Source organism: Leuresthes tenuis, unplaced genomic scaffold, assembly GCF_036924035.1.
Source record: "Leuresthes tenuis unplaced genomic scaffold, fLeuTen1.0.hap1 SCAF_6, whole genome shotgun sequence".
NCBI classification, from domain to species: domain Eukaryota; kingdom Metazoa; phylum Chordata; class Actinopteri; order Atheriniformes; family Atherinopsidae; genus Leuresthes; species Leuresthes tenuis.
The window spans coordinates 6,728,300-6,755,691 of record NW_027325360.1 but is presented as its reverse complement, the minus strand read 5'-3'; the positions used below and the strand labels follow the sequence as shown (position 1 = coordinate 6,755,691).

Genomic DNA, 27,392 nt, shown 5'->3' with positions numbered 1-27,392 from the left:
GGGGTGAATTAATGTTATTATCCGACTATACATGATCAGCTACTGACCTAATAGTTTCAGCAAACCTGGCTGCATATTTACGCCTTAACTAACTGTCCAGATACGGTTCTTCCCCAACAAGGATGACAGTGAACTTGATGGTTTAAATGAGATGTGATGAAATTGAACCAAACAGTTCTCTTCAACAGTGCTGGGACAACAGGTCTATTCATTCTTTTCTCCAAAAAAACAAAAGGCTCATTTCTCAGGGTAAAGAAGGATACTTTGACATTCTTGTTGAGAAAAATGACTGTTTTCTCAAGATAAAACTTTTATTCTTTTCTATCTATCTGTACCGGCTTCTTATTTCTGTTTACTACTGAAACCAACACGAGAACAAGCCTCCAATTATCCAACCGACAAATATGTTTTGGTAGTAACTGATTGATCCTATTCCCTCCAGATTTCCCTGTTCGCTTTTATAGAAATCCATCCTCCGAATGTGATGAAGGAAAAACTGTGTCACAGGGCATTTATTTTCTTTGTGGAAATTGAACTTGAAGTCAGCTTGTTATCCAAACCAATTATCCCAGCGTTTACTGCTGCCTGTGTGACCTGCCTCCCCTCATTTCAGCTCTGCTTCCCAATAACTCTTGTTGCTGTGACTCACTGTTTGCAATCTTCCACAGTGCTCTGTGACATGCGGAGAGGGGATGGAAAGGCGACTGGTCACTTGCCGGATTGGAGATCAGTGCGTTGGAGAAAAACCGGAGTTGGTGAGAACATGCAGGCCTGGACCCTGCCAAGGTAACTATGCATGTATGTAGGGGATGAAGGGGATGTATGAAGAAGAATAGGAGCAGGTTCTCAGTGAGTTTGCAGTGTATTCTGCTCATTTTAGTGCAAATTTCAAAATGATGAAATGATAATGAGGTATGCCTTTTGTGCAACTTGATCATCTGTCAAAACTTTTAAAAGCCAGCCACAATAAGCACTTTTTTCTCGTTCATAACCACTCATGTCTCATTCATTAACAAACCTGACATCCCATACCACAGCTCTTTCATGCACTTCTTTCAGGAAGTGTCTGAAATATCTCGTATTTTAAGGCCAGGCTCTTCCTCTTTGTGAGACATATTTGTATAATGCTGGCCTGGGTTGTTCATTTTGAACACCTCAAACAAAAGAAACAGTGGCTGTGTTCAACTAGTAGACACTCGAAATCAAATTATACACCTGCAAATGAGTAGCACATACACAGTAAGCCATAGTATGCACAGTACACTCTCTTTGTTTTTTACCTATAGGTTTATGTTTTACCTATAAGGACATTATTTAAAATTATAATAATAATAGGAATGATAGTAATGATGATGATTCGGTCCGACCAAGTGTGAAAATTAGATAAATAAACGTGGATGAACAACAGCGCATGTTAGTGACAGTTTATTTGTTGAAAACTCAGCCACAATGTAGAAGCAGTGTTGGGAAAAAAAGTACCCAACAGTTTGTAGGACCACCTTTAGCAGCTTTAAGTCAAAGTAATCATTTTCTGTATGAAGTTATCAGAAACTGCCAAAACTTCTGTTTTTGTAGAGGAGCACACACATTACCAGTTATTCATATCATATTATCAACAAATAAAGTGATCCATTTTCTGATAATTGTTTCTTTAAACTAACAAGGTCAAGACAAATAATTGAATTTTCTGCATTAATTGCTACAATTAACATGTCACATTAACAGCCTGCACCATGCTCCTGCAGTCTCTCCTGGCATTCATTTTAAAAAGAGCTTCTTCTATTAACTGTCAGCCCTTTCAGTCATTCTTAAATGGTGACATATGCTCCTACAGTGAAATATCATTTCCAAGAGTGTAGAGAATGAAAAGACTACATTATCTCAAGTAGAAGGGCGTGTAAAAGCTCACATTAAGGTTTCAGTATCTCTTGTATGTGTGGCTCCTTGAGCGCTCCTTAATCATAATAGCTTTCGGGGTAGGCAGAGATTAATGATTGAGTCAATCCATTTCAACAGTGGATATTTACTCATTTTATTGAGTATACTGAGGAGGTGAGTTTACAGCCCTTACTCCACACTAATATGTTGCAACACATTTGTACCATTGTAAAGTAGGAGAAAAAAGGCTGAAACACTTTTAGAGCAGGTTGAGGTTTGGTTGGATGTTTTGGAAAGGCTGCAAGACCACTGACATATTCTGAGGTCATTCTGTATAGGGTTAGGGTTAACTCTAACTACAAATTATTTTACCATCAAATATGACTGAAGTGGTATACATAATCAATAGTTTGTGGATGATTAAAGAGGCATTTCAAAATGTGTTCAAAGCAGGCACTGCTGATTAAACTAAGCAACGTGTATTCTTATGTTTGTACATGAGTTAGCTTCATATATAATGAAAAAAACGTATGCTGATAAAAGCTCATCAGCCTTTGTTCCATTAATTTATCAATAGCCACCTAAGAAAGTACAGGATATCCACTTTTTCCTCAATCCCTCTTGTCTTTTTCTTAGATTAGGAACAGGACTGTAACTGTGCTGCAAAAGGTTTTTTATTTCTGTGGATAGAAGAGGCCTTCATTATTCTGGAGGCAGCATCAGCACAGCTGTTACTGTTCCTTAATGACACCCTGGGTTTATGTTTTAGAGAAACAAAAGCCTGCCACTGTGACTCTTATGTAATATTAATGGTTGAGGTAACACGAAACCTGCTCGGAATGCATTTGTACAATAGTAAAACCCATCTGGGTCACAGCTCTCGTCAAAGCAGAAAATAAAAACAAGCGTCATTCTGCTGAATGTGCTGCGGCTGTAATGTGCATAAGCATTTGTCAGTGATGTCAGTCTCTGATTAAAAGCTTTGCTTCTATAATGTATCCACTACCACAGCACTCTGACATGCACTAAACTCGCATTGTGTGTTCTTTGACTTTCAGATGAGCCATGTAATGGAGACAGATCTATCTTCTGTCAAATGGAGGTCTTGGCAAGATACTGCTCTATTCCAGGCTACAGAAAACTGTGCTGCGACTCCTGCAGTAAGCGCAGTGAAGCTATATCTCTGTTCTCCGAGGCAGCTGAGACAGAGGAACATGTCCGCTTCGGATCAGCCTCCCAGCTGCTAGAGACATTAACGGCCTCTATAGCAGCCAACCGTACTCGCAGTGGTAGAAAAGGCTCCGGAAAAGGATTTGCTACGTCAGGCAATGCTGCAAAACACATCACCACCCCTGCTCCACTTAAGAAAACGCCATCAAAGATCACCACAACTCCGAGGAGAGTTCCACGACATTTGGATCTTCCAGAAAGGAAGCTTTTCGCCCTGGCACCATCTCCCCTGGCAGATCCTGAGGATCAAAGGTCAGGCAGCTTGAAGGAAAGTCGGTGGCCTTCAGCATATTCTGAAGTGGAGAGATGAAAGCGACGCCTGCTCCCTAAAGGACTCATGTACAGTAGATAATCCAGCTTCATCCTGAGTATTCTCACACCAAAAGTACCAGAGAGAAACAGAGCGAAAGAAAAGTGCTGGTTCACTTTGTTTTTAAGAATTTCCCCTTTCGTCCCTAATATGGACTTGAAATGTCACAATGACATCTTACAGTTAACTCCCAGATTTTTTGGTCTGAAAAAGCTCTCTCTTCTTGTGTTAAAATGGGAAAATATTATGCAATTCTTTCATTGCTAAGGCGCATAAGAGTCAAAGGGAATTTTCATCCATGTGGAATGAAAAATGATAAATTAGGAAATACAAAAGAGTAAAAAACAAAATAACAAGTTTGCCAAACAGAGTTCAAACTTCTGGTGTTTTGTAAAGAAGCTGTTTTTTTTTTAATAAAGAGCTACTGACGCTTTTTTTTAGATTCACAAACTATCGCAACTGATGTGATAGAAAAGTGTGCCCATTCCCCTCTGATTGCCATTTTATCTGATCTTTTCATTGGATGTATCTGTTTTCTGTAGAGCTTTGCAGCAGGTCGTTTGGCAGATACTTCACAAATGGCAAGAGAGACAAAGCCAGCGGTTGCAGTCTTATTGCAAAAAACACAGAAAATGTACTGGCAGTTCATGTACTTGTGATATCCCTACATTACGTACATAAGTTGAAACTATTTGACCTTGTGGTTTTAGTTGTATCGATTCTTTTATATACACCCTATTGCTGTTAAAAGGTACTCTGCAGTTTCTATGGCAATGGTATTTATATGGCTTCCTGTAAATACTATACATGAAAATATCAGTATTACTTTGATGAACCGAGGATACTTTTAGCCTGTTACACCAACGGTTCATTTCAATGTTTACTTTTCATTTAAAAGATAAGTTCAACAAGTTTAAAAATGCACCCATTTTCTGACTTGTTGAGTGTGAGAATTGACCCCACTCGCATGTGTGTGCGATAAAGATATATTAACCAACCACTTAGCTTAGTTTAACTTAAAACCTGAAGGGAAAAGCAAGCTTGACTCTGTCCAAAGATATAATCTGCCCTTGTCACCAATACAGAAACGTTTAAGCTCAATAATTGATACAAATCAATTTTCTTTTTTCTCTCTTTACAAAAACCAAAGTATGAAAATAATTTTTGGACTTCTTGTCAGAGCTTACTGTAAAGACTGGCGTGGAAGCTAACCATCGCCATATTTAGCATATCAGCAATAGAGTCTACTACAAGGTGAAATACTGAACTGTGCTTAACAAATATCAAAGTGCTTTTTCCAGGAGCACCTTTTGTAGAGTGCTTCTCTGCAGCTTTTTCTGTTTTCTAACACAGAAGTGTGCATGATGCTACCATTGATCCATTTCAGCGATTCCCCTCAGTGTGAAATGTTTTCCTCAGAAAACTGTTATTTCAAAGAAGGGAAGGGAATCAAGTTAGGAACAATAGTATCAAGTGTTCCCATTATAGGTCAAATATAGTTCATGTTTGTTCAAAAGAAAAACTTTCAAAGCCTAGGCAGTGCCTCTGAAATGTGTCTTATCTTTGTGCAGTCATGATACACATTCATGCCATCTTGAATATATCTATTTTCTGTGGTGACGTTCCAAAACATGAAGATGGATTAAGTGATTTTTGACCACTAGAGAGCAGACAGACCAACACAGATCCAATATTTTGTTTGATTTCTGAGCAGCTGGTGGCTACCCTGTTAGCAAGATAATTAAATTTGGTGTAGGAGTCAAAGGTTTTTGAAAAGAGAATTTTAGATGCCTGTTTTAATCTCTCCAAAAATCAGAAAAGTTTGACCACCACAACAAAAAGAAAAAAGAATATTCAAATTATTTTTGGAATAAAATTACTTATAAAATTGGCTAAGACAACACATTTTCATTCTCAACCCATCCCAATCTCATCACAATCTCTTGATCCAGAGCCCTTTGCATCAGCTTCAAGCGAAAGGTTATCCCCTCACCATCACTTTTCAATGTCAGCAGCTGCTCTGCCGTTGCATATTGCCAGTTACCCTTCCACAGTGGTACATTACGCACCTGCTGTGGCATTAGCAAACACTAACAGGAAAACATCATTCTGTAGTGCTTATTTGTCAAAGGTAACAGACTTGAACATGTTTAAGGGATTGAGCACATCTACATGTTATAGAGTTGTGCTGCCACTTGGGGCAATTCTAAGTAATGTGTGGAAAAAAATCTACTCTTGGTTGTGTTGTCACGCTGTTGTTAGTCCGTTAGTCTAAGTGTTAGAATATTGAAGAGTGTAAAGTGCAGCGATTATGTGTGCTTTTTACCCATCCATCTTTGTTCTTTATAGTTTCTGGTGCTTCGATGATGAAATCAGTTCCTTTTGGCTTCTTCAGCTCAAGCTAACTTTAAACCGTTAGCCATGATTTGACATAAGGATGGCTTCAGCTTAAAGGGCTGTACACTGATAGGTTTTTGAAGGACTACACATAGACCTTGTTTGCATTGGTTAATTACCTTAAATCCTTCACTTTGTGCAGCAACATCAACACAGACTAATACCTGTATGCTACAATGAATGAGACCTAACTCAGTAAACAAAAAAAGGGCCGGGGACATCCGCTAAAGGTTCCCGGCCCCCCCTACTGTCTGAAATACATCGTTGTGTGGAGTTTACCTTTCATTGTGGGGATGCTATTTGCAGGACACCCACAACTGGAAAGCTTAAGGTCAACTTCAACACAAACCACTTAGAACCTAGAACGACAACAACTGAGGTTCGAAAGTCTTCATATTCACTTAAAAAAAGTTCTTACAAACGAGGACATTTCCTTAGGGTCCGATTTAGATCTCATTAACAATGTTCCATCAAGACCAAAACAACGTTACAAATGTCACTAACATCCTGCTAACATTGTAGTGGAAACCAACGTCATAAATGCCATGTGGACATCCAGGGGGCATCCCTTTGTCTGCTGGGAAACAGGTCAAGTACGGCTACACATTGTGTGAATTTAGCCGTCTTATCAGGTCTTTGAACGCTATACTTTGCAACAGGGATTTGATGAACATGGCTGATCACGATTATGTGTAGACTGTGCGATGATGATACCTGCTGAATCGTAGAAGGCTGTAACTGTGAAGAGCAACACACTACCATAAAAGAAGTTTCAGAAGCGGGCAGACTGCACTATTTGGTTTGAATTCATATGTTCACTCGAAGGTAGAAATTTCACTCATGAAATTCTTAGAGAACTGACTTTGGACATGAATCATAAAACTCTTTTTAATTGGGAAACTGCAATAGTTGATTCCTTGCCTAAAGACAGATACTCGTCGTCTTGCAAGTTTTCTGAAATGATATTTTCTAATTTAATATAGCCATTATCTAAATAAATTTATGTTAGTTTGCCAACGCGTCTCGAGATTTTGTAAAATGAACGCTTGCTTTCTCTCCCTGCTCTGACAAACAGGCCACAGACTCAAAACAGCACAAACTCTTAAGGCTGAAATAACAAGTTTTATTCCCTGTAATGTCTGCCTTAAGCTTATTGCTTTTCATGTGCAGTCTGAGCAAGCTTTTGTTGTACATTCCGCAGGAACAAAGCCTCACTGTAAGCATTATAAGCTGGACTTGGAAGAGTTTTACTGTACATGGAACATTTTCCTTCCAAAATATTTAAGAAATGGCTTTTATGGTGAACAAAGGTTAAGGAGAGACAAAGCAACAGTATTTATTCTTTTAAAAGGATTTCCTCACAACCACCATGCATCTGACTGCAATATCAAAGACACAGTTTTGTATGTTTCACACTCACTCCTGTGTGCCAATGTATAGAACATGTATATAGCATTGAGTACATAAGTATTTATTGAAAGTCAAAGGGTTCTGCTTTCTTTTTTTTACAGTATGTCAGGTGTCAGCTGGTCAAGCTGTAGCAGATCAACCATTCAAAGCTTATCACCCTCATCCACATTTGAAAGATTTTTAAGAAACACGGTAGACTAGTAATGACATTGTTTTTTGCAAACAGTTAGATGTAAATATACATGCTCATTTTTGAGATGTTTAACTTTGTTGTCAGAAAGCTGTCTTTTAACAGCTGTTTTGTAGAAGTTAACAGAGTTGTGACAGTACACAGCAGCATGTACTGACCAGATAAATGCTTTATTTTAACCAGAAAAAACATCAAATAGTGTACTACCAGTAAACAGTTGTTTTTATGCTGTTTGTAGCAGCCAGTTTTGTCTTCCTGTTTTCAATTTTTCTCCCCAGTATTTTCCACATCCTTGCTGCCTATAAAACATTGCTGCTAAAGTCATAGAGAGCTTGTAATTATAAATAGGATAGTTGTAGAGGTAACATTGACAATCCCTGAGCCGCAGACACATATTATTGGATATGACTCTCTGTACTGTTACAATACCATTGTGCTATCTGTGCTTTGAAGCATTAGACTGTCATGACTGTCACTCTGCTCTGTTTGCTTTTCTTTGTATTTGTGTAGATGGAAGTGTACACTACTGATGCTGTTTGTTGTAATGGGGAGCACATAGCAATAAAATATTTGATTAACTACTTTGATTTCTTGCTTTCAGGCTTTCTCCTCCTTCATTTCTGTATATCTTAGGTTCAGTTTTGCTAGAAAGAGAATAATCCTTATGAACAGTTCTGTATGGTGCTGTACTAAAGTCATCACCCAACCCTTGTTTTCTTTATATATTGCCAGGAAACATGAAATATAACATTGATGGAGACATGTCAAAGAGAAACAGAAGTATTTTAGTTAAAACAGAGACTTCTTAAAGGAAAATCCAACGCTCTTTGTTTGATGGATGCGTCTGAAAACCTAGATCTTGTTACGTATTGCTGTAGTGACGTGCATGCACCCAAACTACAACCACTGTTAAAAGCCCTGTTAAGTACATTTGTTCATGTCTTGTTGTACGATACATCAATAATTTATTTGTTGCCTTCAACTCCAGACTAATATCAATACCTCAATCTTGCTCAGAGAGCTCTCTGCATTATATATTTTATTTTCAAGCTTGGAGTGGATTACAAACTGCTTTTTCCACTTTCCACTCCCTCCTTTCTGTTTGTATCAGGCACCATAGTTGAGAAATAGTTTGACATTTCCAGGAGTATCCAGGTTATTCACTTTTTTGCTGAGAGATTTTATGCATATATACTACTTTCAGCTACAGTTTACTGGTTTAAGAGAAAATCTGCTGAATTGCAGTTTCAACACCTGAGTCTGGCTTTGTGATAGCTAAAAGAGCAGGGCCCATCTTGCCATCCTGCACGGATTAGACATCATTGTGTTGAGAAAATGTGTCCACAGACATATAGTATAAGTACTTGACGAGGTGGTCCAAAGCATTTTCGTGGCACTTTCCATGAAAAACTAAATATAACACCAACCCGGCTATCGCTGCAGAAAGTTGATTTGGCTCTGATGGTGTCACATATTCCCTCAACACTATGATGCTGTTTGTCTCTGTTTCTTAGCTGCATATTCATTTCCTCATCATTTGGTGACAGTTTTCATTTGAATGTCTTCATAGAAATGCAGCTGGCTATAGGGACAAATATAACAAGTTCATCTGTAGCACAGTTGCAGAAAAGCAGTCAGAAAGAATGAAAATTAGAGGGGGGTCAACATGGATGAATCCAGTGAATAGATAAGGTGTTAAATTTGAGTAAAAAATGAACAGCATTACACAGTTTTCTTTCATTTTCTAAGTCTCCTGGTTCAAAAGGAGGTTTTGCTACCATACGCGCATTTAAATTTATCTACAGTTGCAACAAAGAATCAGCAGGCGAAGAATTTAAGGCTCTGATGATATCAAATATTGTGTTGACCGAATGTTTAATAGGGAGTGACTTAAAGCAAAGACTGCAAGATTTCAAAGGTTTACTACACCATCCATGAGCTTCAATAAGGTGCTCAAATAGCTTTAAAGATATAAAAAGGTACGCGGTTTAGTTTTTCCTGTACTTAATATAGATTATATTAATATTAAGAAACTGTGTGAAGTCTGAAGCTGTCCATATTTCAGCACCATAGAGAGAACATGGATCCTGCTGTTGTCATTGGTTGTCACTTTCCATTTGTTCATCAAATAGATCCAAATGATATCTTACACAGCTATCATTGTTGCAGAATTTATGATGTAAAGTCTGCTAACGACTTGAATTGGATGAACAATGTTGACTGAATGTTGACGAATCTGACTAAATGTGGGATGTAGGATTAGGAGTGGAAAATAAAAATGGCTTTTAAAAAGTTTTTAAAAACAACTTTGTAGAGAAAGTCCACAATTACCGCATCTTAATGATAAACCTTCAGCTCTTCACAGTTATAAAGAGAGATCAGCACCATTTCAAAACATCTGTGGACGATATTGATTTTGTGTTTTTATAGCATGCCCCCTTGTTGTAACAGGCAAGTACACGTACAATTATGGCCATGATGGATTATGTTTTTTCATATTTGTTCACACACAAAAGCTTCAAGATTTTAATAATTTTACCTACTAATAACTTTTCAAACCCATGGTTCATCATCCAAAGGCAGAAATGCCAACTACTATATCTAAGGACAAGGAGGGGTTTTTGGGGGGGGGGTTGTGCATCAATGGCATCATTTGAACTTTCAAGTCGAAACCCTGGACAAACTGTTGACAACACAACCATGTAAGGAGCCATTTCGCTCTTTAAATTTGACTTTTTCAAGCAATCCCTGCACCACAGCCGAGGCTCTACTTTAAGTAAACCCGTCTCACTTATTCTTCTGGGTTTTCTTTCAGTCCTGATATCCTGGAGGATCAAGCATGGAGCTTAAAAATATTATTTCCTACCTGAGATTGTGAGGATCTGCTTTTTGTCATACTTTAATTGTAAGTGTTTCCTAGGCTTCCTGACGGCCTGTTGACTATGGGCTGATTGCTGATTCTACTCACCTGGGGTGACTTGTGGCTCTCTGACTACTTAAGCTCCAGTCTTCTGATCTCTTGTAGCCAGACTGTTGGTTATCCATATGTGGTACAATGCTGGCCAGTATTACTGTCTTTAGCTGTCTGAGATTTTGAGAAAACATGCAGGGCAGTGGGTCATGAGGACCAGAATTGAGGAAACACTGGCCTACACCCATGTTCCAGGAAAGATTAACCTTGGTTTATTGACAGCCTGGTCAGTATTTGTTTTTGTCTCCAAAGATTAGTTAGAGTTTGGATTGTTTTTATACTTTTTAGCTCTAGATCTCCCTACAGATCCTGAGTTTGTTTCTGCATCCTGTGTCACCTTTTGGACTTCAGTGCTTTTTGTTGTCTTTTGGAATAAACCACTTACTTTTACCTACTTGCCTTTGCTCCTCTCTGGTTCAGTTTAATAACAGAGATTATGTGTGACTCTTGATGCTTAAATAAATTGTTAGAAATTCAACTACCTTTTTCCCACTTTTTGTCTATGTAAGTATAATATCATGTGGCATTACGGCAGCTCACATATTCAGATAGTCAAGGCAGACATTTTTATTGCTGATGGTTCTAATATCTGAAGCAGCAGAGAAGGCTGAGGGAAAAGGTTTTACTTGTCCATCAGCCTTTCGTCTCATTGTATGGTTATGGGACAAAGACATTATCAGTCTCCTGTTCACAAAGCAGTGACTTTAGATCATGACAAGTCCCATTTTAAATGAAAAGGTACCTAAAAATAGGAAAAATCTCAAATTGCATTACATATTGCTTAGCAGTACATTTCATCCTAACCACATTTAAGTTTCTTGATTTGATGAAAATCCCAAACAGCAAATCCTAATATATTTCCCTTCGTATGCCTTTCTGCACCATCAAACAGGTTGTGTGCATGGCATGATTCAGATTTCTGATATCATAAGTATGACATCAGATCAATGTGCCTTCTGCCAGTGGTTTAATATCCTGTTACACTTCATGAAATTGTCCGTGCTGTACACCAACAAAAAGGATGACGGCGATAGGATAGCAGCTTTCCAGAGCAGGATTTACCTAGCTATTTCAACCTTATGGCAGAAATCTAGATTATTTTCCACTAATTCTTCTAATCAAGTTTTCTTGTTAGTCACATTGATGCAGATGTGAGCTTGTTGTGTTTAGCTGCAAAATCTCTGTAAGGCATTAATATTTGAAATAAGTCCTAAAATGTTTGGTCCAAATTCAGAGCTTTTTTCTTTTTTTCAGCCATCATTGTCATTCTGCTGAGAGGCTGCTGCAGAAGAAATACAGAGGAGACCAAAGACGCACTTCAAAAACACCTCCAAAGATGATGATAATATCCCTGAAAAAGCAAAGAACCACGGCTGGAGGTATCGGAGTAGGTAAGCCTTTGAGCTCTCTTGAGAAATGGGATGAGACAGAACTGACACAAACAAAGGAGAAGAAAGAATGAAGGATGACACACTGCCAGGACAGTCATTGACTGACCCTGACTGAGTAGCAATACTGTGTGACATGATTAGAAAAAAAGGATGGACAATTGTGGAGGTCTAAGCAATTATATGTGAAAATTTCAGAACTCATTGCCCAGACAAAGACATAAAATACGTTAGTCTGGCAAGGACAGACAGAACAAAACATGGTTTAATTAAGAGGTGCGTTCCCTTCCTTTTTTAAACCTAATTAAATAAATGTCATAAAAGCCTTCCATGAAGAACAGCCTAACTGTACAACCAACCAGTAAACCAACGTTTGATTTTCATTGTGCTTCTTCCGCCATCAAGCATCAGTCTGTGGGCCAGTTGCCTCTGTGTATGACACCTTCTCCTGTCAGCTGGCACACGGGGAACTGCTCTGTACGAGGGTGGCTGTTTTTAGCAGTGCTGTAGAAACGTGACGTATGCCAAATGCAGAAAAGACACAATGTTGCTCGATGTGACATGTTCTCTGACATGTTTACGATAAGTTGTCAGCTGCAGAGTTTGCAGGGTGTTTATTTTTTTGGTCTGTCTACTCAGTTAACTTTTGCACAGAGGAGCTTGATGCATTCAGCTTCAGCAAGAACATTGTTTACATTCTACATCGTCTAAAGTATCAATAACACACATTGACATAGCATACAACCCAGAATATCATGTAAATTTTCATGGGTTCAAACTTGCTCAAAATCCCTGCGTTGAAGTAGTAATTTAATTAACAGTAAGACTGATGATAATGGTTGAAACAATCATCAGTGCCGGAAAGTTACAAGGATGGATTTCCATGTACAGAATTTGGATTGTAATTCGTTCCACTGAGCAATATTCCATCAACAAAACAAAAATGATTGTGACAGTGTGAGCAGGGTGATTCATGTCTGTGTGTATGATTTTGTAATATTTGTGAATATGACCGATGGGCTTTTGATCACAGAGAGGGCGGAAACTGAGGATGATGGAATGATATGATTTGTATTTTGTAGGGTTCATTTGTTACAGATGCAAGATATTTGAGGTTGATGTGCATTGCCAAAAAACATGATAATAAGAGCACACTGTCAAGAAATATCTGTTTAAAGCATGTGAAGTGCATTCGGCTACTGGTCATGCAGTGATGTGAAAGAGAAAGTTCATGCATGTTCCATTCCAAGGTTTTATGTTTGGGGACATAAAAAACAAATGATCTGATCAACACCAGGTCTTATGCAACTAATACATGAAATATTAGACAGTGTTAATATTTATTTAATAAAAAGTAGGCCTCATTGTGTTTGCATAAAACTAAGTCCACCTTTACTGTTTCCATAGGAATCAAGAGGGTAAAAATGCATCTGATTTATTGATCATCAGTAGCATCTATATAAAAGCAAAAGTTTGTCAGTTTGCTGCTTTGGAGCATTCAGGTGTGTGTTAACACAATTCCAAGGAGGAAAGACATCAGCAGTGATCTTAGAGAAGCAATTGTTGCTGCCCATCAATCTGGGAAGGGTTATAAAGCCATTTCCAAACTATTTGGAATCCATAATTCCACAGTAAAAAATATCTATCACAAATGGAAAACCTTGAAGACAATTGCCAGCCTTCTCAGGAGTGGACGTCCCAGCAAGTTCACCCTGAAGTTAAACTGTTCAATGTTGAGAAAAGTAAAAATCCAAGAGCTACATCTCAGATTCTACAAGCCTCAGTTAGCATGTTAGATGTTTAAGTTCATGACAGTACAATTCGAAAAAGACTGTTTAGAAGGGTTGCAGAAGAAAGCCTCTTCTCTCTAAAAACAACATAATAAGGTGGATGAAGGTTGTTGGGCACTCGTTCAGTTCAGATGATGTCCACTCTTTAGAGGATGTTTAATTCTGAGTCTGCCATTGATAATGTGATCAAACGCTGTTGTGTCTGTGCTTTTACAGCCAACTGAATTATTTGCTTTTGAGACTGAGACTGATACTGGCATCAGTAGAAATATTGTTTTATCTCAGAAATAAAATAATTAACTCTGTAGATGTAATCAATCCATGACAAAGAACTTTCATGTGGAGAGTAATAAACCAAAAAAAAAAAATAAATAAAATAAATGCATTCACTGTTGTAATATTTCTGTGATGATTTTTCATCTGGGGACCTTTATAGTCTTTGCAGCATTGTAGCTCATATTCCATAATTGACTTAAAAATCACCTCCAGGATTGATTTTTTTTAGCTCAAACTCGAGGAGAAAAAATTATCCAGGGTCATCCTTTTAAGGTCTTCATGCTGTGTGTTTATTATCATCCCGCCTTAAGGCTCTGCTATAGCTGAACAGTCTGTATGAGGTGTGTTTTATAGATGAATGTTGCTTCGCATCTCTTTTCTGATGGATTTGGTTGACTTAGTGATATCTGAATTTTTCAATTATGAGACATTGTGATATTGAGATAGGCAGATCTCCCTTTAAGGTTTTGCAGTTGATTTCACTGCTGGTAGCTTAATGCATTCAGTCCGGGTACTGATGAATCTTCATATCAACATCCTCTGCAGGATTCAAAGCCAAAGCAACAGTCCATCCCAGTGGCAGGCAGCCAAGTTGGCTCTAACAGAGCAAACATTTGCATAACATTGTCCCCGATTGTTCGAGTTTGCAAAATTGAGGGTAAAGCTAGCAAAAATGTTTTAACACGATTCTATGAGCTTGGAAGACACGCAAAGCAACTCTGAGCTTAAAAGGACTGCTTTTTTTGGATCTGTGGTTTGACTGTTTTTTTTGGGGGGGTTTGCTTCATTGATCTGCAAGATGAGCTCTTTTCCCTCAGGCAGTAAAGAGATATTTTTTCAGGGTCACTGAAAAAACAACAAATGTAGAGCTTCAAACAAAAGATAAAAAAAAAAAAACACTGTTAGCATAAAATAATCCTGAAAACCATTTGAACTTCCACCAGTTTTGAAAATAAATCATAAGCACTACTGTGTCTTTGTATTCATACCTTGTTCAGGTGTATTTTACTATTTACACTCACAGGAGCGTTGAAAAGCTAATATGACAAATTAAAAAGGTGCTTAGACAGATTCCCCTCACCTGGGCCCTGCACTCTAAACGGGATAACGCTGTCATCTTCACAAAACAATTCATACAAGTTGAAGTGCTCCTGTGAAAGAATCCCAGGCTTTAATCATTTTGCATTCTCCTCTTCAGTAGTCACTCTGGGAGAGGATTTTATGCAGTTGGAAGAGATGTTCAATTTCCAACATTTCAGTGGATCATGACGCTGCTCAGTTGCTGCAAGCAAAGACACTCCAGTGTTCATATCCTCATGCATAAACATCTTATATTAACAGATACATTTATTTCCACTCAGTGAGAACGTTCACACATAAGGAGATCATGCTGTGATCAATAACTGACGAGGAAGCAGTCAAGTTGCAATGAGATTCAGTGGTTAGGCCAATAAAGATACTATAAGTATCATAGCTTGGTAGTGGCTCTTTATTTTGAGCTACATCTTAAGCGTGCTGTTAGTATTACAAAACCAGTCAAGTCCAAAAATAAAATTAGGATTTTCATGATCAATTTTAAGTCACAAAGAGCTTCACTTTGATAAGTACAACAATGAGGCTTTTGTTACTCTTCCACAGGATGGGAAGTTTTTGATTGGAGTCCTCCTCAGTGGGAGTGAACTGTAGCCTAACAATGCCCACCTCCTTGTTTTGTAGCATAGAATCTGATGCATCTGGGCTTGTTCTTTTTTTTTTTATTGCACAAGGGTTATGAGGTGTTTTAAGTCAAGTGTCTCATTCCATCCTCTTTGCCTGCATTTGTGGATAGATTTGTGGTATTTCAAGGATACTCATATCTTTTACATGCACTCCCATGGTAGCTGAAGATGGAATATCTTTTGCCAAAAGTCCCTCTATTTGTTTTCTCTGAGCAGCAATTTTACACTCAGACTTAGTGAAAGGAAGTAAAAATCCACACAAACGGGTTCTTTTGTTGTAATAGCCTTGGTTAAAGTAATCTTGATAAAGTTAATTCAGACTCGAAAACCCTTGAAACAAATGCGCAACAATATAGGTATTTATTTGATTGGTAAAAGATAAAAAGCTAATCCCAGAATCAGAAATTACATATGAAATGCAACTGAAACAAAGTTAACCTTGGACTTCCAAAAACCTAATTTGTCACCCACTATACTAAAAACCTTTCTAACTTTGCATTTCATCTGCAGATCAGGGGCATCAAATCACCAGTGCCGTCATTTCTTCAAGCATTTAATGGTTTTTAATTGCAAAATTCTGAAGCTGAGTAGCTTGACAGTGTGGATGTGAACGCCTTTAGGTCTGAGTGGCACAGACCACACTGTAGTATCTGTTTGCATGGCTGCTCAAACTCCACAGCACCAGAGCTGGTACTTAGAGTGTCAAGATAATTTATTAATTCAGCCTCACTGCCCCCACACGGTCCCTGCAGCATATAGCTTTGCTTTAATCTGTTTTGTGAGATGAGATGCGCTGAGGTTGGCCATTGTATCTACATGTGTTATGAAGGTTGACTTACTGCTTACTTACCATAATGCTTTTATGGGTTGCCAGTGAAATGATAATCCTGTGAAGCCCTCCATTTTTAAATCAGTAAGAACATGAGTCAATACTGCTTTTCAGATGATGTGACAACTCTTAATTAGTGGGCTAACTTAGAATTAATGACGGTGTAAAACATGTTTATGGGTAAAACCAGAATGCCGTTTCCCCTTACACAACATTGTGGTTTAAACTTATGTGTTAACACAGCCGGTGGATCAGACTACATCTCTCTCTATAGAGATACATGATCTACAAACCAAATCAGAACTCCCAGAATTTTTTACCAATTTCAAGATATTCCATAGAAACGTGTTTTCAGACCAAATAGTTTGTTTTGTTGACAATGACAATATTTCTCTGACATTCCCTTAATAGTCAAGGTGTAAAGCATGTTCTTTGGATTGTCTTTTTTACTTTTTCAAAGTATCAAAGAAACAAAGTTCTTATGAAAATGTTTATGAGAAAGCAACAGGGACGACAGTGCTCAGCTCAGAGAGGCAGGGGCGGGGAAAGTACTGTGTTAGGTAGGTCTAAGTATTAAAAACAAATGTTCAAATTCAGCTGTGAAGCACAACCATATAAGATTATGCATAGTGAGGAGTAAAATCTGAAAAAATGTATACAGTCAAGTAAATATTTTAAGCCGATGGCCAGATTTAATGAAGACATTAAACCTAACAGCAGTTGGGACAAGAAGGTATCTAAAATTCGTATCAGGGTTTGATGTAGCATGCGCTCTGCAACAGCTGGAGGTTAATACTGATAATTTTACATGTGAGGAAAATGTCACAAAATAAAACACTGGCCAAACATTTGCATGTATCTCATCAGAGCAGTGTTTCTATTCAAAGGTTTGTAGTAGATAATGAGATAACCAAAGCTTTTTCTCCTTTCCACAAGTTTTCTCTTTACTTTAATCTAAACACAATTTACCTCTAATTTCTTTCCTTTTTTTTAAATTCATTTTTTGGTAAATATCTGCCTAACTATTTGGTAAATGTTTCCAAATAAGTGTCATAGATAGTTGGTGCTCCTGTACATTAAAGTAACAGATGTTCTTCATGGTATTTCTTGATATAGCCTGAGATATATTTGTATTAAAAAATTATGGTCCGGTTGGACACTTGTAGGAGTTAGGCGGCGGCGAAAGATGCGAATGTAAACTTTTATGGTTGAAGGAAAGTTTGAAGTTGCATCTCAGATGATTCCACAATTCCTCTGAAACCATTTAGTGTTAGGATTCTCGTCAAAGTCTGAAAACTTAGCTGATTCTTTTATCATTTGTTTTTTTTCTTAAAGTGTTACACAATTAAATGTCCTCCCACATAGAAAGATGTGAAAACAACAGGTGTGTATAATTAGAAAAAAACATTCAAACAAAATCTCTTTTGTCAAACAAAATCAAAGAGCATATTTAATGAATGCAGAGTTAGAGACACATAGAAGATTAATCCTCCTACGATGGTTGTAGTTCAAATGAAAAACCCAAGCAGGATCAAGGAAGTTGGTTTTTAAATGTTTTTTTTAAAAAAGATGATTAGTTAGTCTAAAGTATACAAAGTTCTTTCCTAAGATCCTCCAAGGTGCAAACTTGTTTTTCCAAGCGAAGCTGTGTTTACAGCTCGCTTTACTAAGAGTTAATCACTCTGTCTCATAGTGTATGCCGTTAGTACTTAGTATACTGTGAGCACTACGTCCTTGTTTTTAATCATGGGTGAATATTGATAGGAATGTGCAGCAACTTCTGCTCTTACTTGAAATATCACTATTTACAGATAATTGCGATAATGGCCTCATTTTACAAATATTTAAAACTTCTTGAGCCTCTAATCACCAGTAATGCAGTGAAGGTTGCATGATAACACACAACCACCACAACACATCAATGTCTTACTTAACTTATATACATAGGATATATACCTAGAGAAGTTGACCTGGTGCAACTTGTATTGTAAATTGATTACTATTCTGTCATGTTTATTAACCGTTTGTAGTGCAGATGTAATGCCAGGCTAATTACAGACCAAGTGACCTTATGGTTCTTATAGTCCACGGTTGCTTTTACAGGCTGGGTAGTTGGACTGTATATATCTGAAAATTGGGTCAAACAGGAGCACTGAAGTTCTCAGAGGAAATATCAGTAAATTACGATAAAGTATGAATGCCGAAAACAAGTGACAGTTAAGAGTTTGAGCACAACAAACCTCTCTATTTACAACAGTGTCATAAAGTGCAGTACAAAGAGTGTGTTAAACTGCATGCTGCCACTCAGTGACCCAGCGACCTGCCCTACAACAAGATGGAGCTAAAGCTGTGGCCCATCACATTGCCAAAGACTTCATACAGCCACTAAAAGTGTGTGACCTGAGAAGCCAGTTACCTCGTCAAATTTACTCTGCCAAAAATGTCCAATGAACGTTTAAGCTGCCACAGGGCATCCCTGAAGCCTGACACTGTGAGGCAAGTTTTCCTGACACAAAATCTGCGAGCTGTACAGTAGATGGCTATATATATCCGTGTGTGGGTGTGTTGATATAATATTTGATCCATGTCGCCCAGGCCTAGCCTGCCGGTTCATGCAGACATATGACGAACATGCAAGTTCCACACAAAAATGATGGTACCTCCATCAGATTAATCTGAAATGTTTTTTTTGCTTCATACATCTCCATCGGTAACATCACAAAAAGATGACAAATATTTGAAAAAAATACATAATAAATCCCATTGAAATTACACAGGAGAACTTAACACTTTTTGATGTGTTTGACCTGGAATTAGGCTCTTCATTCAGTGTTAGAATTCAATGGTACACAAAGAACCGTTTCAGTTCGAACCAATTAAAGTGTGCAGCTCTGCATCTTCAGTGTGATGATAACAGTTTATACTCACTGTTCAGAACAAGCTCGGCAGTAGAAACAATGCTTTTGGCTGATTCATCATTCATCTAAAACTTGAACTACGTAATAATGCAGTACCACATAATACCCCTTTTTTTTAAAAACTGCATCCTGACTGTCTAGACCTCATTAAAAGGTGCAGCTTTTCTGTCCTTGGCTGTCTGTGTGTCATAGTTTGATGCGCACATAAAACATAATTTCTTCTTCTCTTTTCCTCTTGCTCCCTTCAATCCTGATCTTTTAATAAATCCAGCGTCAACCGTCCCCTGACCTTATTACTACCCCTTCAACAAACACTAGCTATCAGAAGCCTAGTGAGATGGGTCCTCATGGACCGTGCAAATTAAAGAGGAGTCTGAGATTCACGTGGCTATGAGAAAATGGTTTAGGCACCAGACAATTGAAGTTTACTTTCGGCTTTGCTTTTTAAAGTTATTCTATAATCAAGTATGTTTAGTAGCTTGTTGAGTGTTGTCTCCAGACTAACATCAGTAAATGTTTAGTGGTACCAGTACCGAATTCAACAGTAAATAATAAAGTTAAGAGACAAATGAGATAACTCTGACTGACTCCTGGCTCCTGCTCGATGGGAGTCGAATGCTGTTGTGTTAAAAAACTGTTCCGTGTATAAATCTTTCAAGCAAGTCAGCAAATTAGATTTCTCACTCAGTTTTTCTCACCATGCTCTCACTGAGAGAACAAAAACATACACAACAGTCGTATCTTTGTTTTATCTCAAACAAACAAGAGCCGTTCCTGTTAGAAAGATTTCCACCAACAATGGATCACTCACTGATTCCTTCCTGTCGTCAAGAAAAGTAAAGTCGCAAAAAGAAATAATTTTGCTTACAATTTTTATTTGTCATCTGCTTCAAGCCTTCATTTAACCATCTTGTCTCAGTGTGAAAGAGAAACAGTGTAATTATATTGAAACAAGAAGACAATGTATTCATTTTGTCATTAAAAAATATCATCTTCTTCTTCTTTCGGCCTCTCCCTTTATCAGGGGCCACCACAGCTAGTCGATCTTGCGTCATGGATTTGGCACATTTACGCCCTTCCTGACTCAACCCTCACCATTCATCCGGCATCATCCATTTATCCGTCCTTTGCTGGTTTGTCAAACAAAAACACTCATCAGACACTCTTGGTGAAGTTATTGATGTAGTGTCTACCACTTATTTAGCTTCTTTAGATACCTCACACAACTCTGTCTTCCTCTGTTGCTCTGCCACGGTGACCTTTTCCATTAGTTTAAAGTAGAAGTCTGTCACAGCTGCTGGCATCTGCAGTCACAGTCAAGTTGGAGTTGGCAGCCATCTCAAATGCCAGGTACCCACTATATGCCAACATATTTGATTTATTCTTTTAGGCTAAATTATCTGTTAATTTAGCTTTCCTTTCTATCTTTACACCAAAGATCTCTGCACTGTATTAGAAAAAACCAAATTTTTCCTCTTGTTTTCTGCTTTCACTTGTCCTGAAATCGTTTTTCATCTTCAGGCTTTCACTACTTTGATGACGATGATTACGGTGCCTTTGCTTGATTTTGGAGAACAGAATAAATTTGAGGCTCCATTTCTAAGAGATGCACCCTCAAAGTTCCCATATAACAGCACTCATAACAGATAATCCCCCTGCTTTCTTCTTCTTTGACCTCTGAACAGTACTCTTCTTCTACATAGCAATGACTTTTTCTTTTGTAGCTCTCATTAGAAAGACCTGCTGAGCAAATCAAAGGAAACGGTTCGTTCTAAGCTAAAAAAAAAACAACAATTAATATAGCTAAGAGATTTGATACCACTAGACACACAGTTTTTTAATTCGGGTCATTTTTGGTCATAGATCTTATATAATTATGTTGTAACTATTCTACAGCTGGCCATATTTTAGTGTTGTATGTGTATTAGGATATGTAGTGTTCTGAAGCACTTTTCAGTTTAGGAGTCCAATTGTATTTTTACCTCTTTTCATTTAATTTAATTTATAAATAATTTATCTTTATTAGGTCGTGGTTGTGGTTCTTTTATTCAACTTCTTTTTAAAAGTTCATGTTGGGACTAGAAGCAGTTATTTTTGACAGTGTCGTGCTGGTCACAGCAAACATGAAGTCTGTTGAAATATTATGGTACATGGGACAAATGATGCGTCATGTGATGACAGTTTGTGTCCTGCACTCTGCTATTAGCTTTTATTTTGTTTCCATTAGAAGGTTAACATTTGAAATAGATGGTGAACCTAAGGCCTTCTCCAGCAAAGCTTCAGTCTTTATTACACTGATTAGAATAAAGTGGAGTGGGTAAGGTGGCTCCTGAGCTCCAGTACATTTTCAATAAAATATGAAGAAAAGACTTTGTCAGTGGTTTTAAAAAATGAGGTTACATGGTATGTTTGGACACTGGCATGTCACCCACCACTCTTTTAAGAGTACATGACAGCTTCCTCCCCCTTTTTCGTGTTTCATCATTTGCTTTGAATTGAAGCATAAGGCTGGAGGTGGGGATTTACTCCTGTTCCCAACAATCAAATCAGGCATTTGGAATAAAGCCATTAATAAAGCAATAGTCAAAAACTAAATTAGTCTAAATTATAGGAAGAGCAGACAAATGTGTGTTAGAAAAGACAAGCAGACCCACAAAAGTTTAAAAAAAAAAAAAAGGAAATTAGATATGATAAATTCTCCAGTCTCCTGAGGTTTAACAAACACATCTACTGTGAAGAGTATTTATAGTCTGTAACATCTTATCTTAATCAGTGATCTAATTATTTAACTTGTGCAAATAAAATGAGAGAACACAGTTTTTCTTTTTTTTTCTTACACCCTACGGGGGGGGGGGGGGGGGGGGGGGGTTACAAGATTTAGATTTAAAATTGATTTGACAAGGATTAAGATAATCCATCTCTCATCCATGAGCCATTATGATAATTCTTTGAAAAGTGTCTTTGGTCAGTCTCTGAGTTTTGATAAAACAGTCCATTGTATGGGCAAACTTTCATGAATAATTAAGGTTTTTAGAATTTATATTTTCATTGGCTTTTTGATGGAATGGATACATTGTTCAATCAAATTGAACCAAACTCCAAAAAAATTCACAGATGCCAAGGGCTAGCCGGTCAGATAGATCTTTTTCCAAGAAAAGTTTAGAGTAAGTAGGTAATTTATTTAAGATTCTCCAAGATTTGTGAAGTTTGCCACCATGATTGACCATTAGTTCCGTACCCTCAAGTCACAGCATGAGAATGCTTTTAAGCTAATTGTCACTGTTACTTCTGCTCCAAATCTCGTCTAATTATGTAAATCAATCATCTCTTTTAATTAGTGCATGTCCTTGGTGAGTAGTTCCCACTTGTTGTTTTAACTCTGTGCAGTATCTGTGGACTGACTGGGCAGTACATATCTGGGTGTCCAGCACTGTTTACAGCATCCTCTCCAGCTCCTCCATCTGTCCCGGGACTCTTATCCCTGAGCAGCTGTTTGACACTTGGCAGCAGCTTCCCTTCTTTCTTGGCCATGAAGTTTGGTTGATTCAGATGGATGGTTGACTAATTAAATGTGATTTGTGGCTATATCTTAAAGCACCGCATCTTCAGGATCAGCTTAAGGAATTGTCTCCACCTGTGTGCGAATGTCAGTGTGGTGTGGGGGTTGTTGACTTCCTCCTCCAGCTGATTCTCATCAGACTCATCATCCCTGCTGCTTAAATTCTCCGGTCAGACCTTCACTCGACGTGAGATCATTGTAACACCTAAGTGCAATCCCTTCCTAGAAAAGCTGCCCACCGTGAACCTTGGATTCATGTTGCCAACGTTGGAGTTCCACATCCACCATTTCAGAGAGACTTCCCTGGAAAATACTCACGTGGAGAGCGTTTGGACCTGTGGGATCCAAAGTCACCTGGAAACTGCTCCTGTCTGCCCACTCAGTGAGTTTGGATTGTGGATTCCCGATCCTAAAACAGATTATATATTAGTCTTTGGAAACAACTTTGAACTGTGTTTAACCATTAAACTTGCTCTTTTGGGTCCAACTAACTCCCTGTGATGGTGCAGTTTTTCTATAATGAATACCTATTGTAAATCATCTTAAAACTTTTTTTAAATTTTTTTTTTATCCCAATCCCAATATTCGCTTTTTTCTTTATGGAAATAATAAACACATTTTGATATTATGGCTTGGGTTTCCCCAGAGCTTGACTCACCTGAACCCTTGTGAGCTTAAGACTTGATGGTGCCGATTCTGCCTGCACGAGAGCCAGCTGACGGCCTTCTCCGTGTAAAGCATGTTTCAGTTGTGTGTGTCAATATCAGGCTGATGGTAAACTGCTTAAAACGTCAGCCATCAGCCTACGCTGAGCACTCCACCCCCTCCACTCCAACCACACGGTACAGTAGTGTAAGTATTCTGCCCAGAGCGGGGATTCATGCTTGGTCAGCTGGCTGCTGGAGCCCCAGAGCAGTCCCTGCCTCCTCTGAAACACTAACCGCCTGCCCGACTTCCAAAAGCTGCTTTATTCCACGTCTGCTTCATCAACCTCCTCCTTAGCTGTCTGAAGGATCCCAGCCTGGCCGCCCAGCTATTTTGCCTTGTTTTCTGCCCTTGTTTCTAGCTTTACTGCAGCCTTATCACCACCCTCCAGAACAACTTCTCCTGTGTGCGGGGCCTGTACGGATTATCCCCCAGCTGCTCAGCCTCTGGGTCCTTCCCATGAAGTGGTTTGCCTGTCTGCCCAGCCCCCAAGTTGTCTCTATGAATCACTTGGTTGGCCACAGGGTTTTCTGCCCAAGGCTGTCTTGCCTTGGTGGGGACTGTTTGTGTACTTTGAACATTATCTCTTGTTTTATTCATATTATTTGTTTTTCTTTGATTTCTTTCTTTGTTCCTCTTGGTTTTTTTTGTTTGTTTCCACTCATTAATGACATCCACCTCCCCTTACCTTGTTGTTAGCTTGTTCTATGATTGTATCCGCTCACCTGCATCTCCTGTACTTTCCTCCCATCACGTACATACTTTGTGCTTTCGACCACACTGCCAAATCCGAGTCATTATTATCTGTTCATTTATTTGCAAACTTTCATTTCACTATTTTAAATTAAAGAATTGATCAACTTCAAGTTAATCATTACTGTTCAGTGTCAAAACATTACTTACACACTGTTTCTTTTATAAAAATCGGCTAAATTATGTTTTTGACATAGAAAATCTTCGACCACATTAAATGATGTCAGGACTTGGATGCATTAGGCTGACGACAGAGAGAGGTGATGCAAAAATTACTTTGGCAAAACATTTCTGGGAAGGCTAGCTCCCTATAACCTTTGCAATTACTTATATGTACACAGATTATGTGTGTATATGAATATGTTTTTCTTAAATTTTACATTTATATAAACTATATATGAAAATTTCAACACATTTCAATCTAATTATGAAATTATGGATAAGCTGATGGTTTTGTAAACACACAAGCTTTTATTCTTCTGTTTAATACCATAACCATGTTCCCTTTAAATGTTTTCCAGCTAAAATTGGGTATGCCACTTAAGTGAAAATGTGTGTATTTACACAAATGTTAAATCATGGGGTGAGTGGTTGTCCATCTTTGTGCCTGAAAATGTCACTTACATGTCTGACCTACTTAACAGCAGAGGATGTTTGTGAAGGTCTGTACGTTCTCATTTGGCTTTAGTCTGCTAAAAAGAATTGTTTATAGATCGAAAGTTACTACCATAACAATAGAAGTTTGTAAAATTACTATAAATAAGTCAGTCAATTCTGCAGCTGTAGATTAGTCAAGAAAATATAGTCACATCTTTGACTTAATTCATGGTTTAGGAAGAAACATGGAACATTTCTACATTCAACAGTATTTCAATGATAGATCTTTTCCTGGTGAGGTACTTTTTAGATGTTTGTTCTTATTTTGACACACTTACCCATTCAAGTGTTCCCAAAGTCGTGGGTTATTTCAGTAAACACTTATTGAAAATAAACATTATGGCAAATTCTGAAAGGAAAGAATAAAAAATAACTTGCCACTTCTGCTATTTTATTGTAAATGTTACTCAGGCAAGTATTCAGGCAAATTACATTAATATGTCCCTTAACAAAACTTAATGTAGTCTCTAAGCAGGTTAAAGCTGCAGCAGATTACTTAAAAACATGTTAGTGACCACTGAATGTTGGGGTCCTCATATTGAATTAACAGCTTGTTATAATGAAATTCATTTCTGCGCATGGGGGGGATGTTCGCACTTACTTACGGCTTTATTTTTGACAAATTAGACATTTTGCTGTTCACAGAAACACAGATGCACCCTCACACAAAGGTAAGATATAAATGAGCGTGACCATTTTTAACAGAATACACTCAACCACAGCTTTTCACACCATCAGTTAAGTTGTAGCAACACACAGCATTGAAAAAAGTAAGAGAGGAAAAAAATAAATCTACACTCAGTGACCAAAGCAATCAGACCCCTGCAGAAGACATGAAATCTGAGGGGATTCATTTGTAAAAGTCAGGGGCTTTACAATGTCATTTTTCAGCCAAGAAAACATCATGAAATTTGTAAAACTATAGACTGTAAAATACAATTCTAAAAAAAGGTCATGGAGTGCCGTCTATAAAGTCTGATTAGGCCCAAAGTTTTCTCTCAGTTTGCTGAAATTCTGACGCTGGGATGTCTGAGAATAGATGACTTTATCTTTATTAAGTATATTCTTGTCAGAACTAAACCCATCATCAAAATTACTTCTCATTTTCATGTTTTGTGAACAATCATGGAGATACCAGTATTGGTTCTTGAAAAGCCATGGAAGTGTTTTCAGAATTTTGTAAACCAGGGATGTCCAAAGTCAGTCTTCCAGGCCCCCTAAATATTTGATGCCGACCAAAGCATGAAATGGTCATGAATTTTCCATCTACTGAATTCTGTCCACAGACCGCATTTCTTCTGTTTTTGTGCTACAGCACATGAAAACAACTCCATGGAAGAACGATGTGAACAACGCTACAATTTAGGATGTGAAAAAGGCTGAATTTTATTTGTTTTGGTTTTGTCTTTTTTTTTTTTTTTTCCTTACTTTCCTTCAGACTGGGCTGGAGATACTGGGCATTCAGTCACCTGATATTCTGTATCTCTAAAAGAATAATAAAAAAAATGTTCTGGTCACTGAGAGTATTTATACAGTAGACATAAAAGGACATCTTATCATCTTATAAATTAGATAGAACAAAAAGAAGTTAAACAAGAACTCTGTAAAAATGTCAGAAATCTCTTACTATACCATAGAGGAATAAATGGCTCTGTTAGTTGGTAAACTCATTACATAGACACTTTATAGTCACTTTTGTAAGTGATACTAATTCTCACAATGCGACATGACAAACACTATAGAGCAAAATAGCAAAGACGTTAGGGAACAGTGAACTGTTGCAGGCAAATTAGCTTCTTTTAACACTGACAAAAAACAGCTAATAATTTGTGTTTGTTTAAAAAAGAAAAGTCAATATACAACTGTAGTAGATCTGAATCTTACAACGAAACCGTGTGCACTGGTTTGCCAATGTTGAAAGAAAACACTCAAGGAGTAAAAGCACCATGCCATGATGAATTCAGAGCTCTTGTCAGTCCACAACATCCTTATTATTTCAACAAAAGCACAGACTATTTGTCCCAGCCCACATCTCTTAGAAAAACTACAATAATTTACAACAAGTATCTTAGACATCAAGTAAGAAATTGAGAGCACAATATCTATCAATTGCCATGTAACCATTAGCTACCAGCGTGAGGTCATGGTCAGACCTATGTTAGAACTGAATGGAAAAGGCTTTCTTCTCATTCATTAATCCTCAATAAGGCAGAACATGATTCATGGAGCAGGTTGCAATCCATGTATTTAATGTGGTCACAAGGCCAATATTGAATTCCAGTGTTTTTTCTCTTTTGTCTTTATGGGAGTTTTCTTTTTCCCTAAGGCAGAGATCCTCTGATTAAATTCTAAATCTCTTGTTGAATGTCGTAAATTACAACATGCAAAACAAATATTGTGTTACTTCTGCCAC

General features: G+C 37.8%; 1 protein-coding gene across 1 annotated transcript in view; it reads left to right on the top strand.

The window, feature by feature from the left end:
* Nucleotides 1-3,697, top strand: part of adamts3 (ADAM metallopeptidase with thrombospondin type 1 motif, 3) — a 143,966-nt gene extending 140,269 nt beyond the window's left edge. The window contains exons 21-22 of the mRNA XM_072387340.1: nucleotides 669-786; nucleotides 2,937-3,697. Of these exons, the coding sequence (XP_072243441.1) occupies nucleotides 669-786; nucleotides 2,937-3,418 (600 nt within the window). The 3' untranslated portion in view covers nucleotides 3,419-3,697. The remainder of the gene's footprint in view (nucleotides 1-668; nucleotides 787-2,936) is intronic.
* Nucleotides 3,698-27,392: the final 23,695 nt, after the last annotated feature.